The 27204-nt window shown below is 36.6% G+C and overlaps 4 protein-coding genes across 14 annotated transcripts in view; 2 read left to right on the forward strand and 2 right to left on the reverse strand.

The window, feature by feature from the left end:
* Window positions 1–5659, forward strand: part of Machr-a (muscarinic Acetylcholine Receptor, A-type) — a 20409-nt gene extending 14750 nt beyond the window's left edge. For all 4 annotated transcript variants that reach the window (XM_083089518.1, XM_083089519.1, XM_083089517.1 and 1 more), the window contains exon 6: window positions 112–5659. In XM_083089518.1, coding sequence (XP_082945644.1) covers window positions 112–747 — 636 coding nt within the window. In that variant the 3' untranslated portion in view covers window positions 748–5659. The remainder of the gene's footprint in view (window positions 1–111) is intronic.
* Window positions 4375–13787, reverse strand: Dysf (neuronal PAS domain protein dysfusion). 5 transcript variants are annotated; one of them, XM_083089515.1, is made up of 11 exons: window positions 13697–13787; window positions 13331–13539; window positions 12388–13064; window positions 11751–11927; window positions 8370–8431; window positions 8133–8222; window positions 7836–8012; window positions 7576–7760; window positions 7371–7477; window positions 7079–7232; window positions 4375–6900 (listed from the first exon to the last, which is right to left on the reverse strand). In XM_083089515.1, the coding sequence occupies exons 4-11, from the start codon at window positions 11797–11799 to the stop codon at window positions 5850–5852; spliced, it is 1875 nt and encodes a 624-aa protein (XP_082945641.1). In that variant the 5' UTR covers window positions 11800–11927; window positions 12388–13064; window positions 13331–13539; window positions 13697–13787; the 3' UTR covers window positions 4375–5849. The 5 variants fall into 5 exon arrangements, with proteins under 5 accessions (XP_082945641.1, XP_082945640.1, XP_082945638.1 ...); XM_083089514.1 differs by having other exon boundaries at window positions 11751–11932; XM_083089512.1 differs by having other exon boundaries at window positions 7576–8012; window positions 11751–11932; window positions 13331–13484.
* Window positions 13788–14204: 417 nt separating this feature from the next.
* On the forward strand, window positions 14205–22058 carry LOC145965566 (putative RNA-binding protein Alsin2). The gene is made up of 5 exons (XM_083089242.1): window positions 14205–14362; window positions 14596–14690; window positions 20035–20133; window positions 20417–21147; window positions 21469–22058. Exons 1-5 carry the CDS (start codon window positions 14302–14304, stop codon window positions 21545–21547), a joined length of 1065 nt encoding a protein of 354 aa, XP_082945368.1. The 5' UTR covers window positions 14205–14301; the 3' UTR covers window positions 21548–22058.
* Btbd9 (BTB (POZ) domain containing 9) lies at window positions 17928–27157 on the reverse strand. 4 transcript variants are annotated; one of them, XM_083089239.1, is made up of 10 exons: window positions 26171–27153; window positions 25935–26087; window positions 25655–25844; window positions 25165–25550; window positions 24866–25003; window positions 24542–24672; window positions 24323–24451; window positions 24044–24233; window positions 23775–23959; window positions 17928–18362 (listed from the first exon to the last, which is right to left on the reverse strand). In XM_083089239.1, the coding sequence occupies exons 1-9, from the start codon at window positions 26483–26485 to the stop codon at window positions 23783–23785; spliced, it is 1809 nt and encodes a 602-aa protein (XP_082945365.1). In that variant the 5' UTR covers window positions 26486–27153; the 3' UTR covers window positions 17928–18362; window positions 23775–23782. The 4 variants fall into 4 exon arrangements, with proteins under 4 accessions (XP_082945365.1, XP_082945363.1, XP_082945362.1 ...); XM_083089237.1 differs by lacking the exon at window positions 17928–18362 and having other exon boundaries at window positions 22117–23959; window positions 26171–26645; window positions 26750–27152; XM_083089236.1 differs by lacking the exon at window positions 17928–18362 and having other exon boundaries at window positions 22117–23959; window positions 26171–27152.
* Between the last annotated feature and the right edge of the window lie 47 nt (window positions 27158–27204).

Below are 27204 nucleotides of genomic sequence, written 5' to 3' on the forward strand. Positions count from 1 at the left end.
TTAATACAAAAATTAAAATTCTTATGATTATTATGTTCTATTATCTTATGAAATCGCTCGAATGGATTATTCAAGGACCGATAGTATGCGCACGCCTTCTTCGTTTTCCAGGTTTATACGATTCTGATCAAATTGCCGAGCAACGGCGGCAAGTACAGCGAGGGGCCGAGCATAAAGATGATCCACGATGAGTCTATGTCGATTCAACTGCACAGCATGATGGACAGCGAGGACGATGGTGGTGCTGGCGGTGGCGGCGGCGGTGGTCTCACTGTCGGCAGTGCCGGCAAGGTTTTCCGTCTCGGCGGTGGACCGAGCCCGTCGACGGTGATGAGGAGGCCGTCGCAAATGCCGGACGTCAGGATACCGTTAAACGCGAAGAACATACCGAAGGCGCCGACGACGGGCAAAGGTATATTGAACAAGCCACCGAACAAGAAGAAGAAGAAGCTGCAGGAGAAGAAGGCCGATCGTAAGGCCGCGAAAACACTATCGGCGATTCTGCTGGCGTTCATCATCACGTGGACCCCGTACAACATTCTGGTACTCCTCAAGTCCATCACCGCCTGCTCGTGGTACATACCACAGGAGCTGTGGGACTTTTTTTATTACCTTTGCTACATCAATAGTACTGTGAATCCGATGTGCTACGCGCTGTGCAACGCGGCCTTCCGCAGAACCTACGTGAGGATTCTCAAGTGTAAGTGGCACAGCAGGAACCGCGGCACCGCGGTCGACCGGGGATGATATCAGTAACCGATGCGTAATTCAATCTTTTCGCATCGGTTCAATCCCTTTCGCTCACTTCCACATCTCGCAAAATTGGAAGTCGACGATCGCGCGTTCGCGCACATATACACATACGCGTACACATACACATATTCATATACATACATACGCAATGCTGCATTATTATTATTATATTGCCGTTTACTTTTCCTCCTTTTTGCGCGTTTCTCAGAACGCACGAAGAAATGGAAGCGAGGAGACCGGCAAACTGCCGCGAATGAATTTGGCGCTCGCGACTGCCAAACTACCCTGTTCCTATCGACGTTGTTCGAGTACGTCCGGTCGTTTGAGCCGCGCATCTTTCGGATTCTGATTGTTAGATCGACAATATCCAATCAATCCTTTGTGCACTTTCGCTACGTAGAGAAACTGACACTGGATTTTTCTCAGATGTGTTATTTTTCTCCCGTGTGATATTGAATCACGATAACGAGAGAGATTAGCCCCTTGACAATCGCGTTTCTATCGCTTTCGCACTTTGTCATAATGAAAATTTATTATCGTTGATGATTACGTTGTTAATCCGGTTCTTCAATGTGTAACATTTCAAAGTTTTAATGCTCTTTCTCTCTCTAATGTAATTGCGTTATTGTATAACTACATTGATGTTTATTAAAAAGAAAAAACTAATGTTTCTCCGTCGGGGGGTTAACGATATGACACACCGATCGACGTGAGCGGGTCCTTGCTCTATGCATGTAAGAACGGTTTGTTTGTTCACAATATTCTCGCGAATAATATCAAATTTCAACGGTATCGATTGTCTATAACGGGTCGCGTGAATTGTTAATATACCGCAGTGGTTCTTATAATCTTTTTTGGGTCGCGGACCTTTTGGAGAAACTGAGGGTTCTCATCTTGATTTTATTCAAAACTCTCTCTTTGAATAGTTCTGTCGGATGTTCAGGTTATCTTCCCGGAAATGTAATAACACCTGACGCTATCTCTACCGGAAGATTGAGAAAAATTGGCGACATCGTAGAAGGAAAGAGGGACGGACCCGTTCGCGATGGGAAGCGCGAGTCGGCCGTCAACACTAGTCAAAACGCATGCAGCTCCGGTCTCCGAGTTTCGCAAGAAGTAACGCGACGTGGATACTGCCATGAATATAACGTTCATTAATATCTCTCCGAACAGCGCGAACCTTACGCGAGTCGCGCGTTCGGAATTATATTACGTGTCCGGTATACTCGGTACATCCGGGTGTACCGGTGTCCCCCGATGCGGTTCGCTGTCGTCCGGAAGCATCGCGCTGCTCTCGAGAAATTCCTTCCGGAAGAAGGAAAAAGGAGGATGATGGCGAGTAGCAATGGGGGTTTAGACACGAAGAAAAAAAAAGCTAAGTCGCACAAGAACCTATTTAAGTAAAAAATATCGAACGGATTACGAGATGATATATATCTCTATACATCGCGCGAAGCCGCGATGGGCGATGTAAACATTCGATGTAAATTTTACGACGTAGCGAAGTATAAAACTGTAAATGAATGTGTTTAAATGTAATAATGCGGGGAGGGAACGATAGGGGGGCAGTGATATAGATGTGATGGCTGGCACGGCCAGCGGAGGATACGGGAGGATAATTAGCGATTAGGTGAAACGAGAGAGAGATTAACGCTAAATCGAATTCTTCCGTAAAACTAAAAATAACATTCTAATTATACGTGCCAAACGAAGCTTTAAAAGATTATACCAAGATTATACGAGAGAGAGAGAAAGAGAGAGAGAGAAAGGTAGACGAAGGTGGAAAGGGAGGAATGTTGTAGAGCGCACTTTCGAGGCTATTTGGAAAACGATACCGAAAAAGTATAGTTAATATATAAAAAAATGAAATTAAATAAAACAAATAAGATAAGAGCACTGTGACGATACACGACTTTAGCAATCGAAGGCTCGTAAAGTAATCAAAGTCAATCGTACGCGCGCCGACATGCCTATAGTGACCATCAAGACTGCGAGCTCTTCACTTTGATCAATTTCGCAATCATTTCCCTAATTGAATATATATATTATAGTAGAAAGATATAATTTTTTTTAATACATGTGCATTTTCATTATTTTGCGTAATTTATTTTTCACGAGTCATACGTGTTTGTCACAAATGTTGAAACTAATTGTGATTTAGCCTATACAAAATTCATCGCCACTTTCTGAAAATATTTCGATAATATCTCCTGTGAAGTGAATCTGAAAATATTTTCTCTCCAGCAATTTTGCGTATCTTCCACTACTCAAAGCGAGAAACATAATCGCTCCTGCTCAAGCGACGTTCCTATGTACGCGTCGGCACGCGTGCGTTTGTACCTTTGTACAAAATACCCACGCACACTAAACACGCACTCTCGCGCGCAATCAACATTACACATATACACACGGTGCAGTGTCGCGAAAAGTACTCGCGAGGGAGATACGCACCTACGGGCGCGTCGTCGAAAATCTCTATGCGTCTTTCTCGATCGCTCATCATTCTGCGTATAATAATCCGAGAGATTTTCGATACACTTCACCCGGTATATGCGTATCTCAACGAGAAAGAAACTCGATGATGTAATTTACATCAGGTAACGTTAATCACGAACCTAGGTACATCGAATGGACGCGATGACACAGTTGCGCGTCGTTAGTTACGCAATTAATCGAGTACAATTAATCGACATATGATTTCGATTCATTATTCGAGTACTTTTAATACGAGGATTTGCGCTCGATTTAAAGGCCATTACGCGAGCAATTGCACCGATAAACTACGCGACTTCTGTTTCTTCCAATGTGTGCGACAAACCAACAGCCAATATGTCTCTTATAATGATAACAAATTTAAAAGCATTTTTCCTCTAATAGATGTTAAAGAAAATGTTGAAGAAAAGTTCAAGAAAAAGAAATGTCTGATAATATATAATCGAGATGTTGTACAAGCAATTGTCATGTTTAATATATATATATATAAATATATATCTTATATATGTATCTTTATAGCGAAAGGCAACGGTATGCGGAAAGATGTGTCTCACACGAGAGAAACACTCTAAGAAGACGTGTATCTGTATAATTTCTCGCGTTTTTGCGGCATTTTTGAGTACGTCGCCGAATATACGGAGACAAGGAAAAGGAGTAGCGCGAGTAGGGATTCGCGGTAATATTTTTTTACCTTTATAATTGATTCCGCGCGCGCGATTCGATCTCGATCGTGCGATGCGAATTACCTCCCGCGAATCTAAAACGCAAATGATAAACGCAACGTACACGCGAACATGACAAAAAGACGTTTTCGTTGCACTCGTATTTTTTTTGCGAGCGAGCGAAAGAAATTATCGAAGTAGATTGCAGATTTTTTGTTAGGCTTATTATAGTATATGTATCGCGATTCCGAGAGCACTGAAACATCTATGGTCTGAGATCGTGTTAGGAGGAAAATCATCGTGATAATGCGAAGAGATTGTGTAATTGATACTTTATAGAATTCGAGACATTTATACCTCGACATTTTAACGCAGAATAAAAAATCGCAATTTATATAGGAGTCTGGGATAATATCAAGGAAATCGATTATTTTTAAGGAGTAATATAATCAAATGGTTGAGAATCTTATCTAAAAAATAGGATTCATTTTCCTTTCGCGCGGTACAAATCACATTAGAATATTTATTATACATTTTTCGGAAAGTAAATGCTAAAGTGTAAGATTATTAATATGGCAATTTTAGCATGGCAAGAACTTACAATGTTAAATAAGGAGTGTGAGAGTGCAAGGTGTTATCTTGTTACATAAGAATTCACGTTCCTCGAGGAATGTCAGAAATAGCATAACAGCTTGAGAATACATTCTATAGTCTGTTTTCACGCGAGATAAGAAGTTGGAAAGAAAAGTTATCCTCAAGTGTATAAAAAAATCGTTCACCGATCTATGCTTTCGCATGTAAACTTTTTAATTATTTCTTTCCACTGCGGAGAATATTTTTAAAATTTAGTTTCGCAGGTACAGTTCGCACAATATTAATTTCGATATTTATTATAAAAGAAAATCCATAAACGTGCGCGTTGGTCGCGATTAAGTTAACTGCACGTATTTATGCACGATGGATTTCCGTGTTGGACCTCCGATTGAAACATCGATAATTGTTTAATAAAAATAGAACAGAGAGACGAGAACTGATGGAAACTGCTACGTACTACGATACGATGATTAACTGCCTCTCTTCCTTATTTATGTATTTCCATAGTATCACGTCGAGACATAATGTAACACACAACATACACGTTGCGCAAAGAAAAAGAAAAAAAAAGAAACTTTCCTTCGTCGAAAATGCGTTAAAATGTACAAAGCGAATATATTTCATGATCGTGTGTTAAACTATAAGAGATTTAGGTATTTTTCAAAAGAAATCTCAAACACATATAGCGCATGTACCTGGGTACCCTCTTACGACACTGCACACTCATACATATAGTTATATATATATATATAAATATATATACACTTGGAATATATATATATACGCGTACGATGCGTGCTATTTATCTCAAAACGAATGTTCTCGCATAAAAGCGTATACCGGAGATAAACGAAACAATGTACGACCTTTTTTTAATCGTAGATTATTGTAAACACCGATGTAATCAGTCTATGTTTATATACGTGTTTTATATTAATGAAGAATTTACGATTCGAGAGTAAAATGTGTGTATAAGCCGCCAAAGAGACAGTGATGAAAAAGATTTAAAAAAAAGAAAAGTAACAAAAGACGAACGCGAGCGTGTAGAAAATTGTGTAATGCGATACCGATAGAGAATTTGGAAGAATATACTCCGTTGTCTGTGACAAAAGCTATGTGTTAGAAAGAGAGAAAGAGAGTATGACACTGTGTCTGAACACCTCTTTTATGTTTACATTCGATCCTCTCGACTTGGACTCCTTTAAATGAATTTTTTATAATATTTTATCATTTTTTCTAATTTGTTTTCTAGATTCTTACATTTTCTTTTTTTTCTTTTATTAAGAAGCTAATCGTTATTTTATATCGATATTCTCTAGTAAGTTTTTACACTACGTCCCTCTACGCTCATTTCGAAAAGTCTTTGCTATCGTTCTCTGAGGACTGTCCCTTTCTACGTGGTAACTGTAGCGTAATAGGTTGCACCGTGTCCTGATGCGGCTTCCTAGGCTGGACGACGGGATGGTTGGTGGTGGTGGTCGTGGTGCTGCCACGGTGGAAGGTGATCTTCAGGTTGGGTACGTGCTGCTCAGTGCCGGCCCAATCAAAATTGAAGATGGGCGCTTCCGAGTGACCGAGGGTATCGGAATCAGGTGTGTTGACCGGTGTAGTCGGTGTGGTGATATACGGGCTGAGTTCCTGGTGCACCATGTCCGGGACCCTCTGTAATGCATCCGACCAGGCTGGGCTGGCGCCCCAGTTCTCCAGGGAGATGGTATCCGGTGGCGGCGGCGCCGCTGAATCGGCTGTCAGTGATGGTGTCGGTGGCGCAATTAATGCCTTTGTCGACGGACGCTTGCTGTGCAGGCCACTGCTGCGTTCTGGACCGCAACAGTAGTCCCGGTCTAGGTCGGTAAGGTAATACTTAGTGCCGGGCATTGACAGCACATCCGCGCAGCCGCCGCTGACGTATTGTCCGCTGTGGCACTGCACAAACTTGGCCCGATAGCCGGCCACATGCAACGAGCTCTTGTGGTACTGCTTATGATGGTACCTGACAGGATCGTCCAGAGTGTGCTGCTGCTGATGATGATGATCCACGATCGCGGTCTGCACGCTCCTACCCTCGTGCTGCTCCGCGCTGCTTATCGACATGTCCACTGGCTCCGCATCGTCTCGCAACAATCGCCTACCGGGATAATCTATCGGCTGTGCGCTCTTCGGGGCCATGTGTGATTCTGATTCGGACCGGTCCGGATGAAGGGACGGCGAGTGCTGAGCATCAGTATCATTGGAATATGTTCGAATATATTCTTGAGTTTGATTGACAGTTTGTCCTGCAGAAGGATACGCAATGCCGCGACTTTGACCGCCGGGACAGAGTCCGTAGGTGAATTTCGTCTGAGAGGAGTACTGATATAGCCACGAACTGGAGCGCATTACTTCTGCCTCCTTATCGCTGTAATTATTTATGTTTGTGCGTATATGTATGTATGTGTATGATATAAACGGAATAATACATTAATTATTAATTAATTTAATTAAATAATTAATTAATCAATTAATTTGATAATAAATTTAGTAATTTAGTAAATAGATATTGAAAAGAATAAGTATATAAAAAATCGTAAACCTACGTGAGTACTTGATTTGTGCAAACGATGATAGGATGTTGGCATTCATCGGAGGTATCCTTGACCTGCAACACGCAATGTACCCAGAACCATCTCCCAGAGCGGCTCTGCAGCCTTAATAGAGCGGTAGTAGATCGCTCTTGATCGGATTGAATAACTAAAATCGTGAATTAAATGGAAAAAATTTAATTTTTAAGAAAAATAATAAAATATATTTTTTAAGCATTGTTGCAGTTTCTCGTGCAGAAAAATTTTTATTCTTCTTCTATTGCTAAAGAAATTCTTTTTAACATACCGGTTTGATGTTTACAGTAAGCGGTCCTTATGGAGTCCCAATGAAGCAAATTGTACCAGGATACGTTGACTAATTCGGCACGAGAGTACTCCAAATGGCTTTCCGCGCTGCAAAGAAGAAACGGAAGTTTTTTAAGAAAAAAGCGGAGCTTTGCAAACAAAACTAATTTTCTCATATTGTCGATAATGTCGATATTAAACGTTACGTTTTATCGATGTGCAGGTACTTCATGTCCATCGAGTGAATCGTAGTAAAGATATTGGTTGCGCCCTGAACGATGCTTTCTCGAGTCTCTGGCAAGACTACCGGAGTACAAGAAGCTAGGAAGACGAATTCATTGCGGTTGCAGACGGGCACAAATGGCAGGAAATGACCTTCTACGAGGACTACCTGTGGCGAGAAGCAAATAATGGGATATTCGCGAAAAATAGATGATGTCAGAATAACTGGCGGTACTTTAATCACCTTTTGATCACCGAATCGTAGCTGTCTGCGAGAATTTCTCGACACGTTGATTCGACAGAGAAATAATCTTCTGTCACTTGGAATCGGACTATTTCTGGATAATTGATTTTGCACTACTATATGATCTTGCTTGTCGATCACGTCGTACACGCTGTCCCCGTGGATGAGTAAATCCTCCTGAAATTTTTTTATTTTATTGCGATTTGTGTTTCAAATGTAACGAATAACGTTTGCTCCTCGAGAACATCATCTTAACGCGCCATATTATCCGATGTTACATTAACGAAATTACTTTACCATAGAATGTCCGAGATAATCCGCCGCATTTTCTGATATGTACAACAATTTTCCCTGCTGCGTCATCATCATGATAAAGCCGGACATTGCCTGGAAAAGATTCATGGATTATGATTCCATGGATGGATACCAAAAGGTTTGTAATACATAGTAGACAAATGTAAAGATGTAACGATAGTTAAAAAAAGAAAAAATTATTAGAAATGATTAATGTAAGTGAACTGAAAACAAAATTACTTTTGAGAACCCAATGTTGGGTGTTGGAATATTCGAAGACTCGGACGGGTAGTTTTTCAGCGCTGAAAAATAAAAAGACCAAAATATCTAAAAAATCAAACGTGTAATGTGTGAAAAATAAATTATAATGTCGCATATTTGGTTGTTGGTACAATTTGAACAAAAAAACAATGTAATATATTTAAAGAAAGAAAAGATAATTCATTATCAATACATAATCGTAATGTGGGTTTATTACCAGTAAGAGTGTCGATAGACGCGAATCGTTATTTCTATTTTTATTTTACGCAAAGCGAAAACGTGCGAGCGCATTCGATAACGTATATCGCGACTGTAAAAAAGCTGTTTTCAACTGCATTCGCGTCCGATCGATATCCTGGAAATATAATTCGTATTTTGCAGATGTGACCGAGATACCAAGGTATTGATTCCTCATATGCTGTTCTTACGCTTCATTGTATCTCGAGCCTTAATCGCTCACGATGGTCTTCCAACGGAAAGGATCGAGAAAGAAGAGAGAGAGAGAGAGAGAGAGAGAGAGAGAGAGAGAAAGAGAGAGAGAGAGAGAGAGAGAGAGAGAGAGAGAGAGAGAGAGAGAGAGAGAGAGAGAGAGACCCATTTCAATCTCATGCTTTTTCGCGCGTTCGCCACCCTTCTTGCTCGGGGGTTCCTCGAAAAAGTAAAGGGGAAAGAGGCATGTACCTCGCGAACGAAAGGAAGAAGGAGAAGGGTAAGGAAAAATGCGTATGCTAATGCAGCACGGCAGCGTTTACTAACGGCGCTACATGGGACTATAGTATCCGATATACACTGCGAGACAATGAGCGCGAGGAAGAGAGAAAGAATGAGAGAAAGAGAGAGAAAAAGAGATAGCTAGAAAGGGGGAGGATAGGGAGACAAGGATGGCGGAGAGGAGAGTGGAGAGGAAGAACGAGCGAGAGAGAGAGGAAGGGAGGCCGAGGCGGGCGGCGAAGAGAAGAAACCGTAGAGAGAGAAAGAGACGAAGAGAGAAGAGGGGGAGGAGTGTGGGTTACAGGAGCGTGAGAGTGTTGTTGCAAAGGCCGACAGGTCAGCGGATCACCCGGAACTCGCGCTTAGACTCCGCTGAGTTTGAACGCGCGCCGGCCGATCTTGCCTTCTTACATCGCTTCGCCTCGCTTTGCTTTGCGCTCGGCTTGGCTTGCCTCGCCTCTTCTCTCCTCTCCTCTCCTGTTCTTTCTTCTCCTCTCCTCTCCTCTCCTCTCTCTTGCGGATCTCCTCTCTCGTTATTGGTACCCACCGGGTTTACCGCGTTTTCCCCGCCGTCTTTCTCTTTCTCTCTGTGTCTACGAGAAGCCCTCATAGCCGGGTTACCCGACAGACTCCCGCGCGACCGAATAGAAATTCTCCTTCGCGCGGATTGTTTGAACGCAAACCGTCGACCGATTACGACGATGAAGCGAGCAGAAATCTCGAGAACCACCGAAAAGATTCTCCAAATTCAGTATCTCGGAATCAGAACGTTTAATTGATGATAGCACACGAGAAATTCTTGATACTATCGAATGTTTTTTATTGAGAGAATTAAATTTATAGAATCAGCATTGAAGCAACACATTTTGCACAATTCCTACTTTTTTACAAATTTTGCTACTATCACAAAATGATGCTTTCTTCAAAATAGACCGAATAAATATTCGAATAAAACGTGTTGACAATGTATGTAAGCCAAACTTTTAATTTTTAAGTATCAATTAAAAAATTAATCGGTTTTCATCAACGAATGAACGGTTTTTTTACCGTAGAAATTATCTCGAAACTTCCGTGATATATATTTAGCAATAACGATGCTTTCTTTTGCAATCGTGTGCCAACGGTATGTTTTACCTGCCTCTTTTCTTTCCCCTCTCTTTTTCTCTTTCTGTCTCTTCCTCACATTGATTATTGAGACAACTCAAACAAAATTTTTTCTTACATTGATATAATTTTAATAATTTTAATTATACAGTTTTTATCAAAATAATAGAAAAAGCAAATATTATTAGTAATGATAAAGTTTATTGCGTTTATTATTTGACTTGTATTTCAGTGTTAATTTATTATCAAAGAAAAGAAACCCAAGAGTATTTTTAATTATTGTAAAAAATTGTGTGTGTGCGTTAATATTCCTGTGTTACAGTATCGAATAATGCTGATTTAGCTATTGGACATATTTGGCCATACAATGTGTCCCAATCATTACGTATAGTACAGTACCAATGCGCTCTCTAAAATATCAGAGTACAGACGCGGTGAATTGCATGGCACGAGCGCGCGCTTGCCGGCATTGAAGTCTCGACCGATGGATATGAATTACAGTAAAGATATAGTAATCGCGATACCGCGATGGACTCGCTTTATCGCCTATCGTTATTCCTTATTTTATGGAGCAACACGTTGTAACTTGGCGGAATGCAACTTACGCGTATATCATATCACACGTTAGATAATTTCCCCAACATTATATATCATATGCTCGCACAATTCGAATCGAATTTTCGAGAGACTTTTCGTTCTCTAAAAACTTGAAAAAAATCATACGGAAATGTTTAATCAAATTTTTTTATTACAAAACGCAATAAAAAAGAAAGGCTAAAAAACCGTAGCGCAAGATGTTAGAGCGTAAAAAATAATAAAAGACTCTAAGTAAGAGACATAATATATTAATAATCAGTTAGATATAAAAATACATACGTACGTTTCGATCTTTTCAAGATCCTTTTCAATGTTCAAGAAGTCGTTAGAAAATAAACAAATTTAAAATAATAATAACATCGCGCTCTGTTATTATTACTTTAAATTTGTTTATTTTCTAACGACTTCTTGAACATTGAAAAGGATCTTGAAAAGATCGAAACGTACGTATGTATTTTTATATCTAACTGATTATTAATATATTATGTCTCTTACTTAGAGTCTTTTATTACTTTTTACGCTTTAACATCTTGCGCTACGGTTTTTTAGCCTTTCTTTTTTATTGCGTTTTGTTATCATCCGGACCGTATATTGCTTTTGTCTTTGTATTTATTTTTTTATTACGCTAATATTTAATAAACTATCTCGTAACTATTATTATCAGTGATTTATCTTACTCTTTATGCATCATATATGAGAAAATTATGCATAATATTCAAGAACTGAAGCTAGTAATATTTCAAAGTTTTCGTATTTATAACTTAAAACTTTGAAAATTCTTAGCAACGTAAACATCGTATTTCATTTTTGACATCTCAAATTGAATTTTTGAACAACTACTTTCTCACAAAGATTTTTAGCTCGCAGGGGAAATTTGCTCGTAATGTTAAAATATACACACACAGAGCTTTAAGATTTAATGTCGCATGCAAGTTGCCGTTCACGTACCTTGCTGAAAGTAATTGGCTTTTCGCAGGAACACGCAGACCAAGGCCATAAGCTGCAGCTGGGAAAGCCTCTGGCGTGTCGAGGGCGGCAACGGCAGCAAGTCACGTAGATTCGCAATTTCGGCGTTTATCAGGTCCCTTCGTAATTTGCTGGCGCCTTTCGTAGACTTGCTCGCATCTATCCTTCAAGCACACACTGACGTTACTGTCATTTGCTGCTGCACGCGCATACGACACGTGCGTGACGCGCCATACGATGCGTCCGATTTTCGCGCGCAAAAAATCCCTTGTAGCACCCACTAAATCCACATTCAGCATCTCGTATTTTGACATGAATCGCTACGTATCCTTGGAGAGATACCCGCTATGTATTTAGACGATCGTAAAAGAATAAACTCACCCCCGAATCCGCATGAGAAGGATCAGTAACGATCGAGGAATCTTCTATATTAAATCAAATCTCTCTCCTAGTCGTACAAATTTTTAATTAGCGAGAAAAACCGCGCAGGACTTTTTAGGGTAATTTTTAACGCGACGCATTGTACATTCGAGCGGGTAGTCGTCGCCGAAGTACCAAGTGACAGTTTTAATCAGACGATGACAGGAAGAAGGATGTTGATCTCGCGGCTGTAACTTACCGATTGAACATATTTCGGTGGCCAGGAAGTCATTAGTGGTCTATCACTGGTGGACAGCGAGCGGGAGGACATCCGGGTCGGCAGGTACTCGCGAAACTGCGGCTACGATCTAACATCCGGGTCATAACGCGCTACTACACTGAACACGTGGACTGGCGGAGAGGCTGGTTCTCCTACCACCACCACCACCAACATCACCACCACCAACATCACCACCACCATCTTCTCCTTCTTCTGCTTCACCACCATCGCCTGCTTCATCGTCCACCTACTACTACTTGGTCTTCGCCGCTTCTTTCCCTCTCGCTCTCGCACTCTGTACCGAGGTCTTTCCTCTTTCTCCTCCTCCCCCGCATCGGTTAATCTCTCGGTCTCGCTTTTACATTTGCTCGTTGTATTCACTCGCTCGCTCTTAGGTCACGATCGAGAGTGCGGAGTCCTGGTCTCTACCACCGCCACCATCATCGCCACCACCTCCGCTACCGGTTGCAAGTCTCTCTCTCTCTTTCCTCTGTATGCGGTTTCTGCGCGCGGTTTGCAACTATCGCGTGGCTCGACTTGGCTCGCTGACTTAAGAAATTTTCGGGAGCTATTATGCAATTCGACCATCAATCGAGGTCAGATATTTGGTCGACTAACCAAAAGATACACGTAAGTCGTTTGCTATTCAAAATCACCTGTTACAAAAAAATAATAAATATATTAAATTATTAAACTCGCATATTAAACCATTTTAATTAGTCTCGTTAGAAAAGATTAAATGGAACCAAGATATGGAGGAAGAGCTTCATAATACTTTCTACTCTTTTATATGATTGTGTGTGCAATAATTATTGTAAGATTTTTATATAATTTAAAAAAATATTTGCATTTTTAATGATATAATAAAACTGATAGTTATAGAAATGTGATTAAATTTAAACGTACAGAATATTGTACATACTGTATGTATAATTTGATAAATCTAAAGTCTCTCCAGTTTGCCGGTCATTGCACTCTAGCGAGTGGAAGCCACCGAGCACCCCTTGGTTTAAATACCGTTGGAACTTTGTCGGTATAAATCCTCGTATTCTCTCTCTTTTTCTCTCTCCCTTTCTCTATCGACAATATATATTGTCAAGGTTTTGAGAGATTTATAAATTCATTTAATTTCTATAATTTTGATAAGTTAATTTTATAATACATACATAAATATCTTTACATTGAAAAAATGTCTCTTGTATTTTCGAAAATAAATTTTTACTTCACAAGTTTTAAGTGTCAGAAAGATAAAATAATTAAACTTATTGTAATAAATAACAAAACTTACAAGAGTCGAATATATCGTAATCGATTTCATAATATTTATGACAATTAAAAATTTCCTGGCTGTTCCTCTACCGACAAAATGGTGGGTGCTCTGTTCGAAAGATCGACGAAATGTTCGTGACGTCATTTTCTGCTGAATGTTCAATTCAAAGACTGACATCTCGCGGTTACTCGTGCTATTTCTGTCGCACGATCGTATTGGTAGCTTAATAGGAACTTTTAATGGAGTCCGCAAAAATTAGGTAAAATATCCAAAAGTCCTTATCCAACGACCAATGGAATTCACGTGGTCGGTTCTCATCGAAACGCGCCTTGCAATGGCCGCATTCAGCAGACTCAACTGCTAAGTAACAATCGAACGTGATTGGTTTCTACTTTCAGGTCCGACCAATCAGCGTCGAATTATATCGGAAAATCTAGTAATGTTGCCCAACTGTTAAGTCCGCTGAATGCGACCAATGACGTTGCAGTCGATAAAGCCGTGACGTAGCGATTACTCGACGAAGTCTCGAATTGTGTATCGGACATCGGACGGTGTGGCTTTGGCTGTGGATCGGTTGCGCTCTGACGGTGCGTATTCAGAGAGGTTGTGCTACTTTCGGAAAAATGACGGCGCACGATCAAATGCGAGCTATGCTCGACCAGTTAATGGGCACCGGACGAAATGGTATGTATTCTATTCCATACGTTATTTAGTTCGGAGGTGACGGAACGAGATCTCTGCGAGAGTTCAATTGATAATTGCAAGATGGTCAAACGCGGCCATATTTGTTGTAATAGCGCTATCCTGTGTCATGTATATACAATATGTATACATATACACATATATTCTGTGTGTACGTGTACATATATAGATATATGCTGTTGAAGTGTAATTATTAATCTACATTATGTTTCTAGGTGAGAATAACAAATTTCAAGTGAAATACTCCGACTCGAAGGTCTGCAAGAGTTTTTTGCTGGCCTGCTGTCCCCATGAAATCCTCTCATCAACGGTGAGTATATCTCGTAACACATTGATTCCAAACACGAATGACACACCATTGGCACTGTGCGCAGAGTAATGCACCTTGTATATAAATATATCTGATTTTATTTCTGATATTATTTATTGCAGTGAGGAAAAGAGTAAAGTATAAAGATTATAATTAATTTTACTCTTTTTTTAGATTTTATTTTATTATTTTGCAAACTTCTGGTTATACGATTTATTGCTCAATCTGTTAGTCTTTTGTACTTACGCAGTATTATTAATGACAAAATAATCATGCAATAATAAACATGAAGCATAAGGAAAGAAAACTAAGATTTTTAATTAATAATAATAATTAATTTGTATTTTTTGATTACGACTAATTTTTATATATATCAATATACTTCAACAAATTAAAATGTCATAAGTAAAATATTATAATAGATGTATAATTATATATTTTTTTATTTATTAATAAAATTAATTTTGATATTTATTCCATATTGATTATAATATCAATAGATATTATAATCAATAAAACTAACATTGAACGTAGCATATGAAATCATGTAACCATAATAATTCTCTTACAGTACATATAATAGTAATATATATAAGTTATTGTGAATGATTTGATTATTTTTTTCACATATATTCTTAAGTATAGCCACCAAAATTAAGTATAATAGCCATAAAAAAATCTATGCATACCAATGCAAATAGATTTTATATATTGTCCAAATGCAAAATAATTAATATGCGATATATGGGCAGATTATTTTATATATTACAATGTAAAAATCATGTAGATTTCTCTGAACAATATTTTTATTTCTAATTTAAAAACTAAATTTAATTGTCCATATATTTTAATTAAATTGTGAAATCTTTTGTAAAATGTAATTGATTTGTTATCTCTCTAATTTATCTGAACTTTTTTTATAATGTCATCGTTTGCTGCTTTTTATGGAGTTATATTGTGATAAAGTTTGTTTTGACGGCAAACTTTATCAATTTGACGATTAAATTAATAATAACGTATTTCTGAATTTCTTTCTCTTCATATATCACTTTACTGCCACATTCATAGATTCCGATGCACACTGACTTATGTAGTCTCGCGTTACACACTCATATATATTATCATTAATATATTATCATTAACATATACACGATATATATTATATATTTTTACACATATTTTACACATATATCATATATTTTTACACATATTGTATAGAAATGTATGTTAATGTAAAATTAAGTAGAAAATGCGTAGAAAAATTAGTCATATTGAATGTAGAAGCTGAAGAACGTTTACATACCTATTTTTATAATTTCTTACTCGACGAAATATATCTGTGTACATTATTGAAACGCCATAGCCTAGTAGCTTAGTAAAACTTATTAAATTTCAGTGCTGTATAAATTTTAGACCATTTGTAATCGAATAGATAGATCCATACACAGTGATTCATCGAACTTTCGATTATTCGTTAGCGCTTTTACTTTTCATCTCGGTGCCAATTGGTGTGTATTCAATACCATAAGTTAAGAATCCGTAGGAACGTCCTTCGTATATCGTAGTATTTAATATAAGCGAAATTATTTAATAAGCGCGCCCGAAAAAGAAAACATTTTATCTCATTTAATGTAACCGACGCGTACCTCAGGAATTGATTACGATCAATTCACACTGGATACCGTCGAAGTGCAACACGGGGCAGGCATTTTTATTATACTATTACATACGTACGAGGTATTTGGATCTAGAACAGCCAATGTATTTGATGTGGCTTGGAAGTAGCAAGAGTAAGGGTAACAAAGTATACATACGGGAAGTCTGTCCCATTTCTCTTCCAAGCCGTCAAAATTATATAGTCTTGTCTGTTCTAGTTTCGGGAGCGCGTTGAATCTCCAAATATACATGTCTTGTTTTAATTGCCCATCTCGAATTAATTGCTCTCTCTTGTAAATGACACATTATTGTAGAAAATATTTCAGACAAAATTGGTTTGATCTTAAGGAGGCCATAAAAAACTATTACTTAATTTTAGATGCTAAAGCCATGCCAATTACTTATTAAATTGTACCACGCGGAGGTAATTCGATTTATGCCTCTTTCGTATGATTTTAACACCTCCATCCAGATTAAACACTATAGTAGATTTTTATGGTCCCCTCAAGATCAAACAAATTTTGTCTGAAACATTTTCTACGATAATGCATTATGTACAAGATATTCGAGATGGGCAATTAAAATAGGATACTCTGTATATCTAATATATATGTACCGAGAATACTGCAACTCGCTATTCGCAGCGCAATGAAATCGGAGAAGAAGCCACAGACAACAGATTTTTATAGAGGAAGATGTAATTGCGTAATATTGTGCATATATGCGGTCGATCGAGCAACATTTTTAATCAAATGACAATATTTTAATTATATATGAGCTGTAACGTGCTCCAAGTACTGCTTCATGCATTTCAGTGTCATCTTGTGCGAATTGGTCACAGGGGTGTTCGCTATCTCTCTCTCTTTTTCTCTTTCTCTGGCATTCTCCTATATGTAGCTGTCTGGACTATTTTCCTTGGATTTCATGTCTCGAATTTTATAACACAAAATCGATGCTCCGATATACATATATACAAATCTCCGTCTGTCTCAAGCTATTCTAGACTCGCTGTAGTTTATACAACAGAAAAGTTTCGTCTCATCTTGCTCTCCTCTCAGACAGCTACTTATGTAGGAAAGTTTCTTCTCGGGAAATGTGCCAGTGTTTGCTCTAAGGGGAGTTGCTTTTTAATCTTTAATCAATCGCTTGTTTTCAATGTCATCTGCAGATGTTAGAATTTACATAAATATCCGCACTTATGTAAGTTTCGAGAGTCTGTCACTGACATTGATTGATATCGGAGAATTTCAAAAGGTAGTTATTAAGTTTACAATTTTTTTGCTATGAAAATAACAAAGTTGTTCATTTATTTCATCTCAGATTTATCATTTCTGATTAATACATTTTTTTCCTTCAGAAAACGAAGGATCTTTTATATTTCTATCAATTCCAAAGATTGCTTCAAAGTGCATCTTGTACATTTATCTTCAATTAAAGTCTTATAATTAGATTCTCCGTAAATATTAAAATACAAAATAAAGTAGTGAATAAGGAAAATGGTTCTCTTTTTAGTCTCAATCAATCTAAATTTATTTTCAGATTCAGATATAAATCAAATATAAAATATTAAAATTTAAAATAGTCGATGCAATTATTCCTTTCTCTTTTTGATGCGAGCAAAATTTATTAAAAGACTCGACGTTCTTAAAACGTGAAAGTTAGGAAGCGAACGCAACAGTGAAAGATAGCAAACACCCCCGAAGGTCTCGCGATAAAATTTTCATAACGAAAAACATTAAGATGGAAAACGAAATAGAGAGAAATATAGAGAAAGAATAAAAGCAAAAATGAAAAAAAAAAAGAAAATAAAGATGAAAAATACTAACGGCAAATCGCTCAAATGTGAGATGTACCGATGTTCACTAATATCAACGTAACTACAGTTCTATTTCCAGAGTCTCTGGAAAAAGCAATTCCAATCAGATCCATTGTACAATATTGTTGCGAGTATTGTCCGCTCATATGTCCGTGTTGTACTTGTCACTCTCACACGCGCGTTACTGTAAGTACTGAAAACTGAAAAGACGTACGTATTACATCTACAATTTGATTACCTTTTTACCATAATTCAAGTACTAGATATACATACACACATATATGCATATCTATATATCTATATCTATATCTATATATCTATATATTAATTCGATATATGAGACGTAAAGGCAGGCGGGCTTTACTTCAGCCCCTCTACCGATTTTTCTACACGGTGGCGAGGCTGAGTAATGCCGAATGATAAATTCCCAGACCCCCGAAAAGGCCTGTAAACAGTGAGTCGGTGAGTAGCGTCATGCTGATTCATGAGACGATGTCTTAATGTCGCTTCTTACTAATAATGCCGTTTACGGCAGGTAGGAATAAGAGAAGTTTACTTTGAGAATGTGTGTGAGAAAAAAATATATCATCCTGTGGAAGTAAAGGGTGCAGGAAATGAAGCAGTGATCTGTAAGTAAGATTTGCGAATTGCCAAGAACCCGTTCGGTCGCTATCGATTTTTCTTCGCGCGAGTTTTCCTCTCGCATCAGAATTTAAAAAAATTATTCATCTCGCGATTTCGCGTTATAAAAATATATGAAATATATATGAAAAATAAGTATACATATTCGCTCTTTTAAATCGACTCGTAACCAAGATTTTTTTTCGTTTACATTCCTTAATTTTTCGATTATCGATTTATCCGCTTAAAAGTTGCAACTAAATATTTGTATAGATTTTTAAATGAAATATAGATTTTTATTATTTTAATTTTATTATGGAAGCACACGCGCTGTGTGTGTGTTGATAAAATGCAAACTCTTCGAATGAAGAACGTGGGGATCCCTTTGGGGATCGTCTCGCGATATTTAGCTTTGGCAATTTGCAACACCCAAACGTGTCGACAAGAAAAAATGCGAGAGGTAGCATGACGCAGAGAGATTAGGTGGAGATTAGTACAACAAGTGCCAGGTCCATTAGAAAAATTTCCTACAACCATTGGATGTGTACGTATTGAATCAGTTTCTTTTCTAAAAATCCGTTTAGCAGCCAATAAGACGTAAGACACGATTCTCGTGTGCCGTACGTAAAATAGTATATTAAATCATTATAGGCTGTAAGTTCTCTTTCGTAGAAAAAAAAGTGCAACTTATAAAACTTTATAAAACTTAAAAGATGTGTGCTGATTATAGCTTCATTGCCGTCGCATTCTCGTGTCAGGCGGAGAACTGTTGCCACCCTGTAAGTGAAAACAACAAACTATTTATCTGTAAAACAAAAACTGCATTTCCTACTTTATACGCGATCGATTGACGATCGGATCGCTTCATTATTGTACATTCTATCCTAGCTCGTGCAGGAAGACGAACTGACGTCTCTCCGTGAATTCACGTAAAATGAGAGAAACTAAAAAAAAGCCTATTGGAACCGTCTTATCCTAAGGATACAGGCGATATAAGCTCTCAGAATTTTTATCGTGTATCATCTCTGTCTCTCTCCTAGATTATCGATTCATGCTAATTTCCAGTCGCGGTACCGCGACCAAGTACGTTATATGTATATACATAATATATATTCTTGTCAAATACTCATTAAAACAAACTTGGGAAGAAAAGGGTCTAAGTTCTCGTATAATACGCATAGAATCGATAAGACCCACATACGCGATTGGAAGAACCGTAATCTAATACAGACTGATTTGTGTAAATCGTAGCGCATGGACCTGGGAGAATGCCCCCAGATTCACGACTTGGCCCTACGGGCTGACTACGAGGCCGCGCAAAAGAAAAAGGATCACTTTTACGACATCGATGTGAGTATTAGTCAAATTATGTGTAATTACTTAATTTAACAAAAAAAAATTTTTATTTAAACACAAGAAAGTAATCATTTTTCATGTTGCTGAATATGATTATTGTTTAAAATTTTAAATAATATTGAACCTATTATTATGCATCCTATATCTCTAACAGCGTTTCTTTCATAATCAAACGTAATAATCACATGCCATGCATTGCGTGCAATGACAATCAAAAAGTTTTTATTGATGAAGTTGTGACTGAGATTTCAATGTGTCTTTGTTAAATTTTTTCTAGGCGATGGAACATCTTCAAAATTTTATCGCCGACTGCGATCGTCGTACAGAACAGGCCAAGCAGCGACTGGCGGAGACACAGGAGGAGCTGAGTGCAGAGGTAGCGGCAAAGGCAAACAGTGTCCACGTGCTCGCCGAGGAAATTGGTAAGAAACTAGCCAAGGCTGAACAGCTAGGCGAAGAAGGTTTTGTCGAGGAATCGATGAAACTGATGGGCGAGATCGATGAGTTGCGTAAAAAGAAGAATGAAGCAGAGCAAGAGTATCGAAACAGCATGCCGGCGTCAAGTTACCAGCAGCAAAAGCTAAGAGTGTGCGAAGTATGCAGTGCCTATCTTGGCATACATGACAACGATAGACGACTGGCGGACCACTTTGGCGGAAAGTTGCATCTTGGCTTCATTAAGATCCGCGAAAAGCTCGCCGAACTTCAGAAGACTGTCGAGGAAAGGCGTAAGGAAAAGCGCGAATCCATGCTTGACAGGAGACGGGACAGAGACAGGGAGGACCGTGATAAGGATCGTGATAGGGATCGGAGCCGCGGAGGATTGGGCTACAGGGATCGCGAACGTGATCGTGATCGCGACCGTGAGCGCGACCGTGACCGTGATCGCGAACGCGATCGGGATCGTGATCGCGATCGCGAACGCGATCGTGAGCGTGATCGCGATCGGGAGCGCAGAGACAGAGAGAGGAGAAAGTCACGATCTCGTAGTCGCAGTCGTGGAAAAAGGTATGTCAATTATTATTATTCATTTATTAAAAGATTGATTCTTTTTTTAATAGATAAAAAATGCAAAGCTAAAAGTGTGTCGGATATAAACATATTTCACAATAATAAAAAAGATGTACAAAAAATATTTATATAAAAAATTAAATAGTAAAAATAAATTATTGTGTGTATTGTTGAATCTGAAGAAAGATTAAAAAGAATGTTCAAATTTAAGCAAAGAATTTGAGAAAATTGTCATTTAAACGTATTGAGAACGATAGAAAATATTTAGTTTCCTATAAAAAGTAAAACGTTTTATATGCTCTGTTATATCAATTATAGATCAAAACGTTCCCGCAGTGGTAGCCACAGCCGTCGATCTCATTCTCGCCGCAGTGGATCTAATGACCGTAAGAGATAAAAGACAGTATAAAAATTATGCTCAATCATTTATTTTTTCTCTTATATGTGTACTTTTGTACATGTAATGTGTAATTACACTTCGTAATTACGTGTGTACGAATTTTCGCGCTGAACAGTTATCTATAGCAAATGTGATGCTCTGTATTGACGTAACTTTGTACATTACTCGTCACTTGATATTGATACTATTTATGCAGAATCTACTCTTATTAAAATTTATCTTAACTTTGTTTAGATTTTACTGATCTAATATATCATCTCTATGTTTTGGTTTTTAAAATAGTTTTAATCTATTGTAAATAAGAATATAGCTTAAGTATGATTCGTATTACCAGTTGTTATATGTTTACTATACACTTGAGCATATATAATAATAGTGATGATATAAATAATGACGTTACGTTATATTCGTCGTCCTATCCTAATCGCAAAATATAACATTTCTATTAAATAATTAATTACTTAGAAGAATAAGTGATAAGAAAATAAAAATCTGTTTGTTTCGAATATATATATTTAATCTTTGAAGAGAAAAGCAAAAATAAGGCAAAAATTGTCTCTTGAACATTCTGAATGTAAAGAGAGTTGGGAAAAATCATCAACGTTATATATTTTAGGAAATTAGGAAAAGATACATTTCAACAAAGAGCACATCAAATTGAAATAAGTTGCGAATTCATATTCGGGATTAATTTCTAACTCTAATTTCCCGAGAGTATTAAAAGATGCATATTCTGTTTCTCATGTCAATGTAAGATAAAAAAATATAACTGTGACTATCTCAAATAGATATATTTTAGTAGAATGATGATTGGAATAACATTTAATGTATCAGGTTTTTTTTAAATACCAGAATATTTTATTACTCTCGTAGCAATCAAACCTTTCATATAATTTATTATACATTCGATTTCTTTCGAGACATATTATATTAAACATATGTAGACTAGAAAAATAATGTTTTACATTATATGTACATAAGATTAAATTCACAATAAAATTTCTACTAAAAAGATTCTTATACAATGAGAAAATACTGAGAAACCAGACACCATTATATATTAACAGAGTGTCAATATTATAAGTGTAATCGCGTGCTCATAAAAAATATTCGGTAACATAAAATTCAAGTATGTAATAGTTTCTATGCAAAATAATTTGTGGCGGTTGCCAATTTTCAATCACATCTAGTATTCATTCATCTTTTGAGAGCAGAACTCTATCTTCTCAATCACAATTTAGGATATATTAAATTTACAAGTTTATTTAAATATTATAATTGATTACATTCAATTGATATATAACAGTCTTCTGTAATTTTAGCACAATAACTAATCTAATATAAATTTATATATATATATATATATATATATATATATATATATATAATTTATATTTGGTGTATTCAACTGAAACATTGATTAAACTTTTTATGGAACAATAATTTTAATCCATATTTCAGTTGAACGTATCTAATATATTATACTAAAAAAATAAATTAAATTATTATATATAATAAATATAAATTTGTGGAAAAATAAATTTTCTAGCACCTTATATAAAAATTGGCAGATAGACATTTATATATGTATAAGAGTGCAATATTCTAATATATTCAATTATATTTTTACATTTATAATTAGAAATAATTTAATAAAGAAAAATGATTATATATAAAATAAGAAACAATTATATGTAGCATAATTTATAAGTTTTATAATAATTAATAATTAAAACAATATTCAATTTGTAATATTAAAACGTAAAATCACACGTAATATTAAAAATTTGATATTTTCAAAACAGAAAAAACATCACACGTTCAATAACAATACACTTTTAAATATTACAGCCATTTTCTCGTAAAAGAAATAAAACTTTACATACGAATCAAAATAAAAAATCTACTATAGCGTTACAAAAATATTGAGTATTTGTATAAAATATGACTAATTTGTATATCTCTGTGATTATGAAATTGGCAGCCGTCGTGTACGTATTATCTAAAGTCGAAAGTGATGAAGAAACAAAAGTAGAATTTGTAAACGAGGAACAAGACGATTAATTACAATTCAATATTCAATTTATATTATTGAACAGTCTTGAAAAGTTATATTGAGGTCATTTGATGAATCATTCAAATTCGAGCTCGAAGAATAAGAGTGGCAACTATCATCAGAATCATCGATAGAGTTACTTGTGTTTTTTGCTATTATATTACTTACTCTTTACTTTATTCATCACTGTCGATATGAACTGCTTCCGTAGCTACTTCGGGAGGCGGAGGAGGAGGAGGTAAGGGAGCGTTGCTGTTATCCGATGATGTTGACAAATGCCCTCGTTGTATTGGCGATTTCGGAGATTTATCATCAGATTGCGCTGGACATTCAAAGTGAACACAATGAAACACCTGAAAACGTTTAAAATAATTATTTGTTAAATGTATATCTTAAATATAGAAAAATTATATCAAATTTGATTAATATATAGAAACCTCATTTGCAGTATTGTGAGTTCCCACTATACGTATAAAAACTATTGGACGGGGTGGATAAAAGTGTATTATTTGCCAAGATCGACATGACTCCTTTCTTTTATCAGCAACCATTACCCAACTCCAGGAATTGCCCGATACTTCTATCGTGTATGAATAGGAGCGATTATCGCAATCCCAAAGTAGTAATCTGTGCGAAAATTATTACAGAAACGTTATACTTTAATATATAATACAATATATAATAAGCTTGTTTTAAAAAGTACCCAAGAATCATACCGCATAGAATCGATCATATACGGTTGGCCTAATTGCACTAAAATAGATCCGGAGCCAAGTTGATGACATGTATAACCACTATCCCAATCATAATTAGTTACATCTCCATTGAGTAAATTATTACGTGACCTAGTTAAAAGAAATAAGGTTTAAAAATAAATACATATATTACATATATTACATATTTCTTTAAAATATGGCAAAATAAATTTTATATACCTGCTCACACCTTCAATGACACATGCACTTTTCTCCGCAAGAGCAACATTTTGTGTTGGTACAATAACACCTTTGGAAAGTTGCTCTGTATGATTTGTATAATATGCTTCAAAATTGACAACATGAAAAACCTGTCGAAAGAACAATTAATAAATAAATATTATAGTGATATAAAAAATAAAGGTTATTAAGATTTTTATTAAAATACCCAAAATCAAACAAGTTTGAGTGCAAGTTTCAGTTAAACTCTATCACACAATTATAATAAATTCTAAAACGAGAGAAAATGACATTTATAAGCTATTAAATTTTCGGGATATTTACTTTATTAACTGTGTTATTTGTTCCTACAATACGAATATAAAGAATCACTCTTGGTTGAAAATATAAATATTGCCAACTGCGACAAGAATACTCTGTATAATCGACAAGTCTGATCCACTTCACTTGATCCATGGATCCCTTTAACAAATAATGATAAAGTAACAGGATAAAGAATCTCTATATTAAAACTATGTATGTATGGATGTGTGTGTGTGTATACATACACATATATATATATATATATATTAATAATAATGTATATTTATTTTGCATTACTCTGCCATGTAAAGTATCTATACCTCTATGAAATAAGAATAGGAGCGCATATCTCGATCCCATAGTAACATTTTCATATGATTTATGATATATTGTGTCCCCAATTTTATTAGAATTCCATGTTCGTGTGTGTCAGTTATGGTATGCCTTGTATAACCACGTTCCATGTCATAGTTGTTGGTATCTCCATTAAGTAGATAGCTACGCATTTCTCCTTGTAACACTTGGGCATCATGCATTGGATGGGCAACATTTTCGTCGATCAGCAAACGACCGCGGTAAGGTAGTCCTAAAGTACCTAGTTTGTCTTGGTTGTCAATTGCGTCTAAAATTTTTGCGTCTGCTACGAATGTGTATCTTACAACATTCAGAAGGTCTCTGCGTTCAATTAAACTCAATCTTAACTGAGCTGCAAATATAAAAGTTAATTATATGCAAAAATACATTTCATATAGCAATGAAAAAAAATTTATCATTCAACAAGAAATATTACTATTTCCATATAAAAATTACCTATAACTTTCCTATTATCAACTTCGGGATTGGCTTTGATCCATAATTGCATGGCTAAAAAAATGTCTATTTCTGGTACATAAAATGAATCCCTGGAGATTAATTCGCTTAAAGCTGTTGGACTTAATTGTAGAAAACTCTCATGTTTAATAATGTCAGACGCTTGTTTATCCATATATTCAAAGCAAACCTGACAGCAAATCATAATTGTCATATGAATATAATATTACAGATATATTAATTGTATATATATTTTATATAATTGCAGACTAATACTCACATTAGTTAGAAATTCCAATTGATATAAAAGTGCAGTATCTAGAATTGAACATATATTCCCTTTGTTTAATATTTCTCTAAGATAATCAGATATAGCAGCTTCAAGGTCCACAAATCCATATAAATGTGCTAATGCAAGAATATCGAGTATTGTCTACAACAAAGTAAATTAGTTGATGAGAATATACGATTCTAAATTAATATAGCCTATAAATAAATAATTTCAAAGAGCAATACCTCATCGCGTTCGTTAGCCAGAGACATACGTCCAGTGTATATATATTTGAGCAAGTTTTTAAATGCAGGCAACGAGGAGGCATTCAATTCTATTTCATTTTGCGCAGATTCCTTCATGCCACCAAACAGCAGTGCCCGAAAATACTCGCTACGTGCAGCAAGGATGAGTTTGTGGCTATAGAATTTGTGACCCGCCACCACTATCGTTACATCCGAATATTCCTCGGAGAGGTATAAAGCTCCGATATCCTCGGAGACAAAGTGAACATGATCTATTTCACCGGATGATGAATTCAAGTGATGATGCGAGCTCATATTCTTTTGGTATTATTCTTATACTTGTAAGTACAAATTCTTCCTCGCTACAGTCAAAAGATTTTGACTGTCAAAACATTAGCAATTTGTCATTTGTAACATTTACAAGAGAGAGAGTGGAGGTTTCAGAGATATAACGCTCAACACTTTGTCAATTTCTCTAGGGGAATATGCAAAAAGTACGATTAATCTTTTTGTAAGAGCCATGTAAAAAAAAAAAAGGCTTTGTTTTCTCCGCGTCGAGATACGTATACAGACAGCAACCTTGATCGATGAAATTGGCAAGAAACGAGCGTGTCACGCGAAAATGATTAAATCCCGCGTGATATCGTCGCTTGTCCAAAGATCACGGCTACCACGTATTCCGGGTCTCTTATTTATTTTCGTAGAATACGGAAAAGAGAAATTTCGACAGTTTCCATCGCCGTTTGTTGTTACTGGTACTATCACTGGTTCAGCATCACTTGTACTATTGAATTTTTCAAAGACTCCGGAGAGGCCCACATGTCATATACACAATCCTCCGGCGTCGCTCGAAGTCAGCGCCATTCACGGACCGATAATGTATCTTTTGCAAGAAAATAACGCTGGGCAAAGGAAATCTTATAATTCGCAAACGATAAGGCACATGCATCGATTTCTTTGTGATATCAATGGATCGGCTCTCCATGCGCGTTACGTTCGAATAAAAACGATTTCGCAATAAGCCATTAATTACG

The sequence above is a fragment of the Camponotus vicinus genome, unplaced genomic scaffold (genome assembly GCF_025532165.1).
Source record: "Camponotus vicinus isolate PSW18456_S1 unplaced genomic scaffold, iyCamVici1.0 SCAF_14, whole genome shotgun sequence".
NCBI classification, from domain to species: Eukaryota; Metazoa; Arthropoda; class Insecta; order Hymenoptera; family Formicidae; genus Camponotus; species Camponotus vicinus.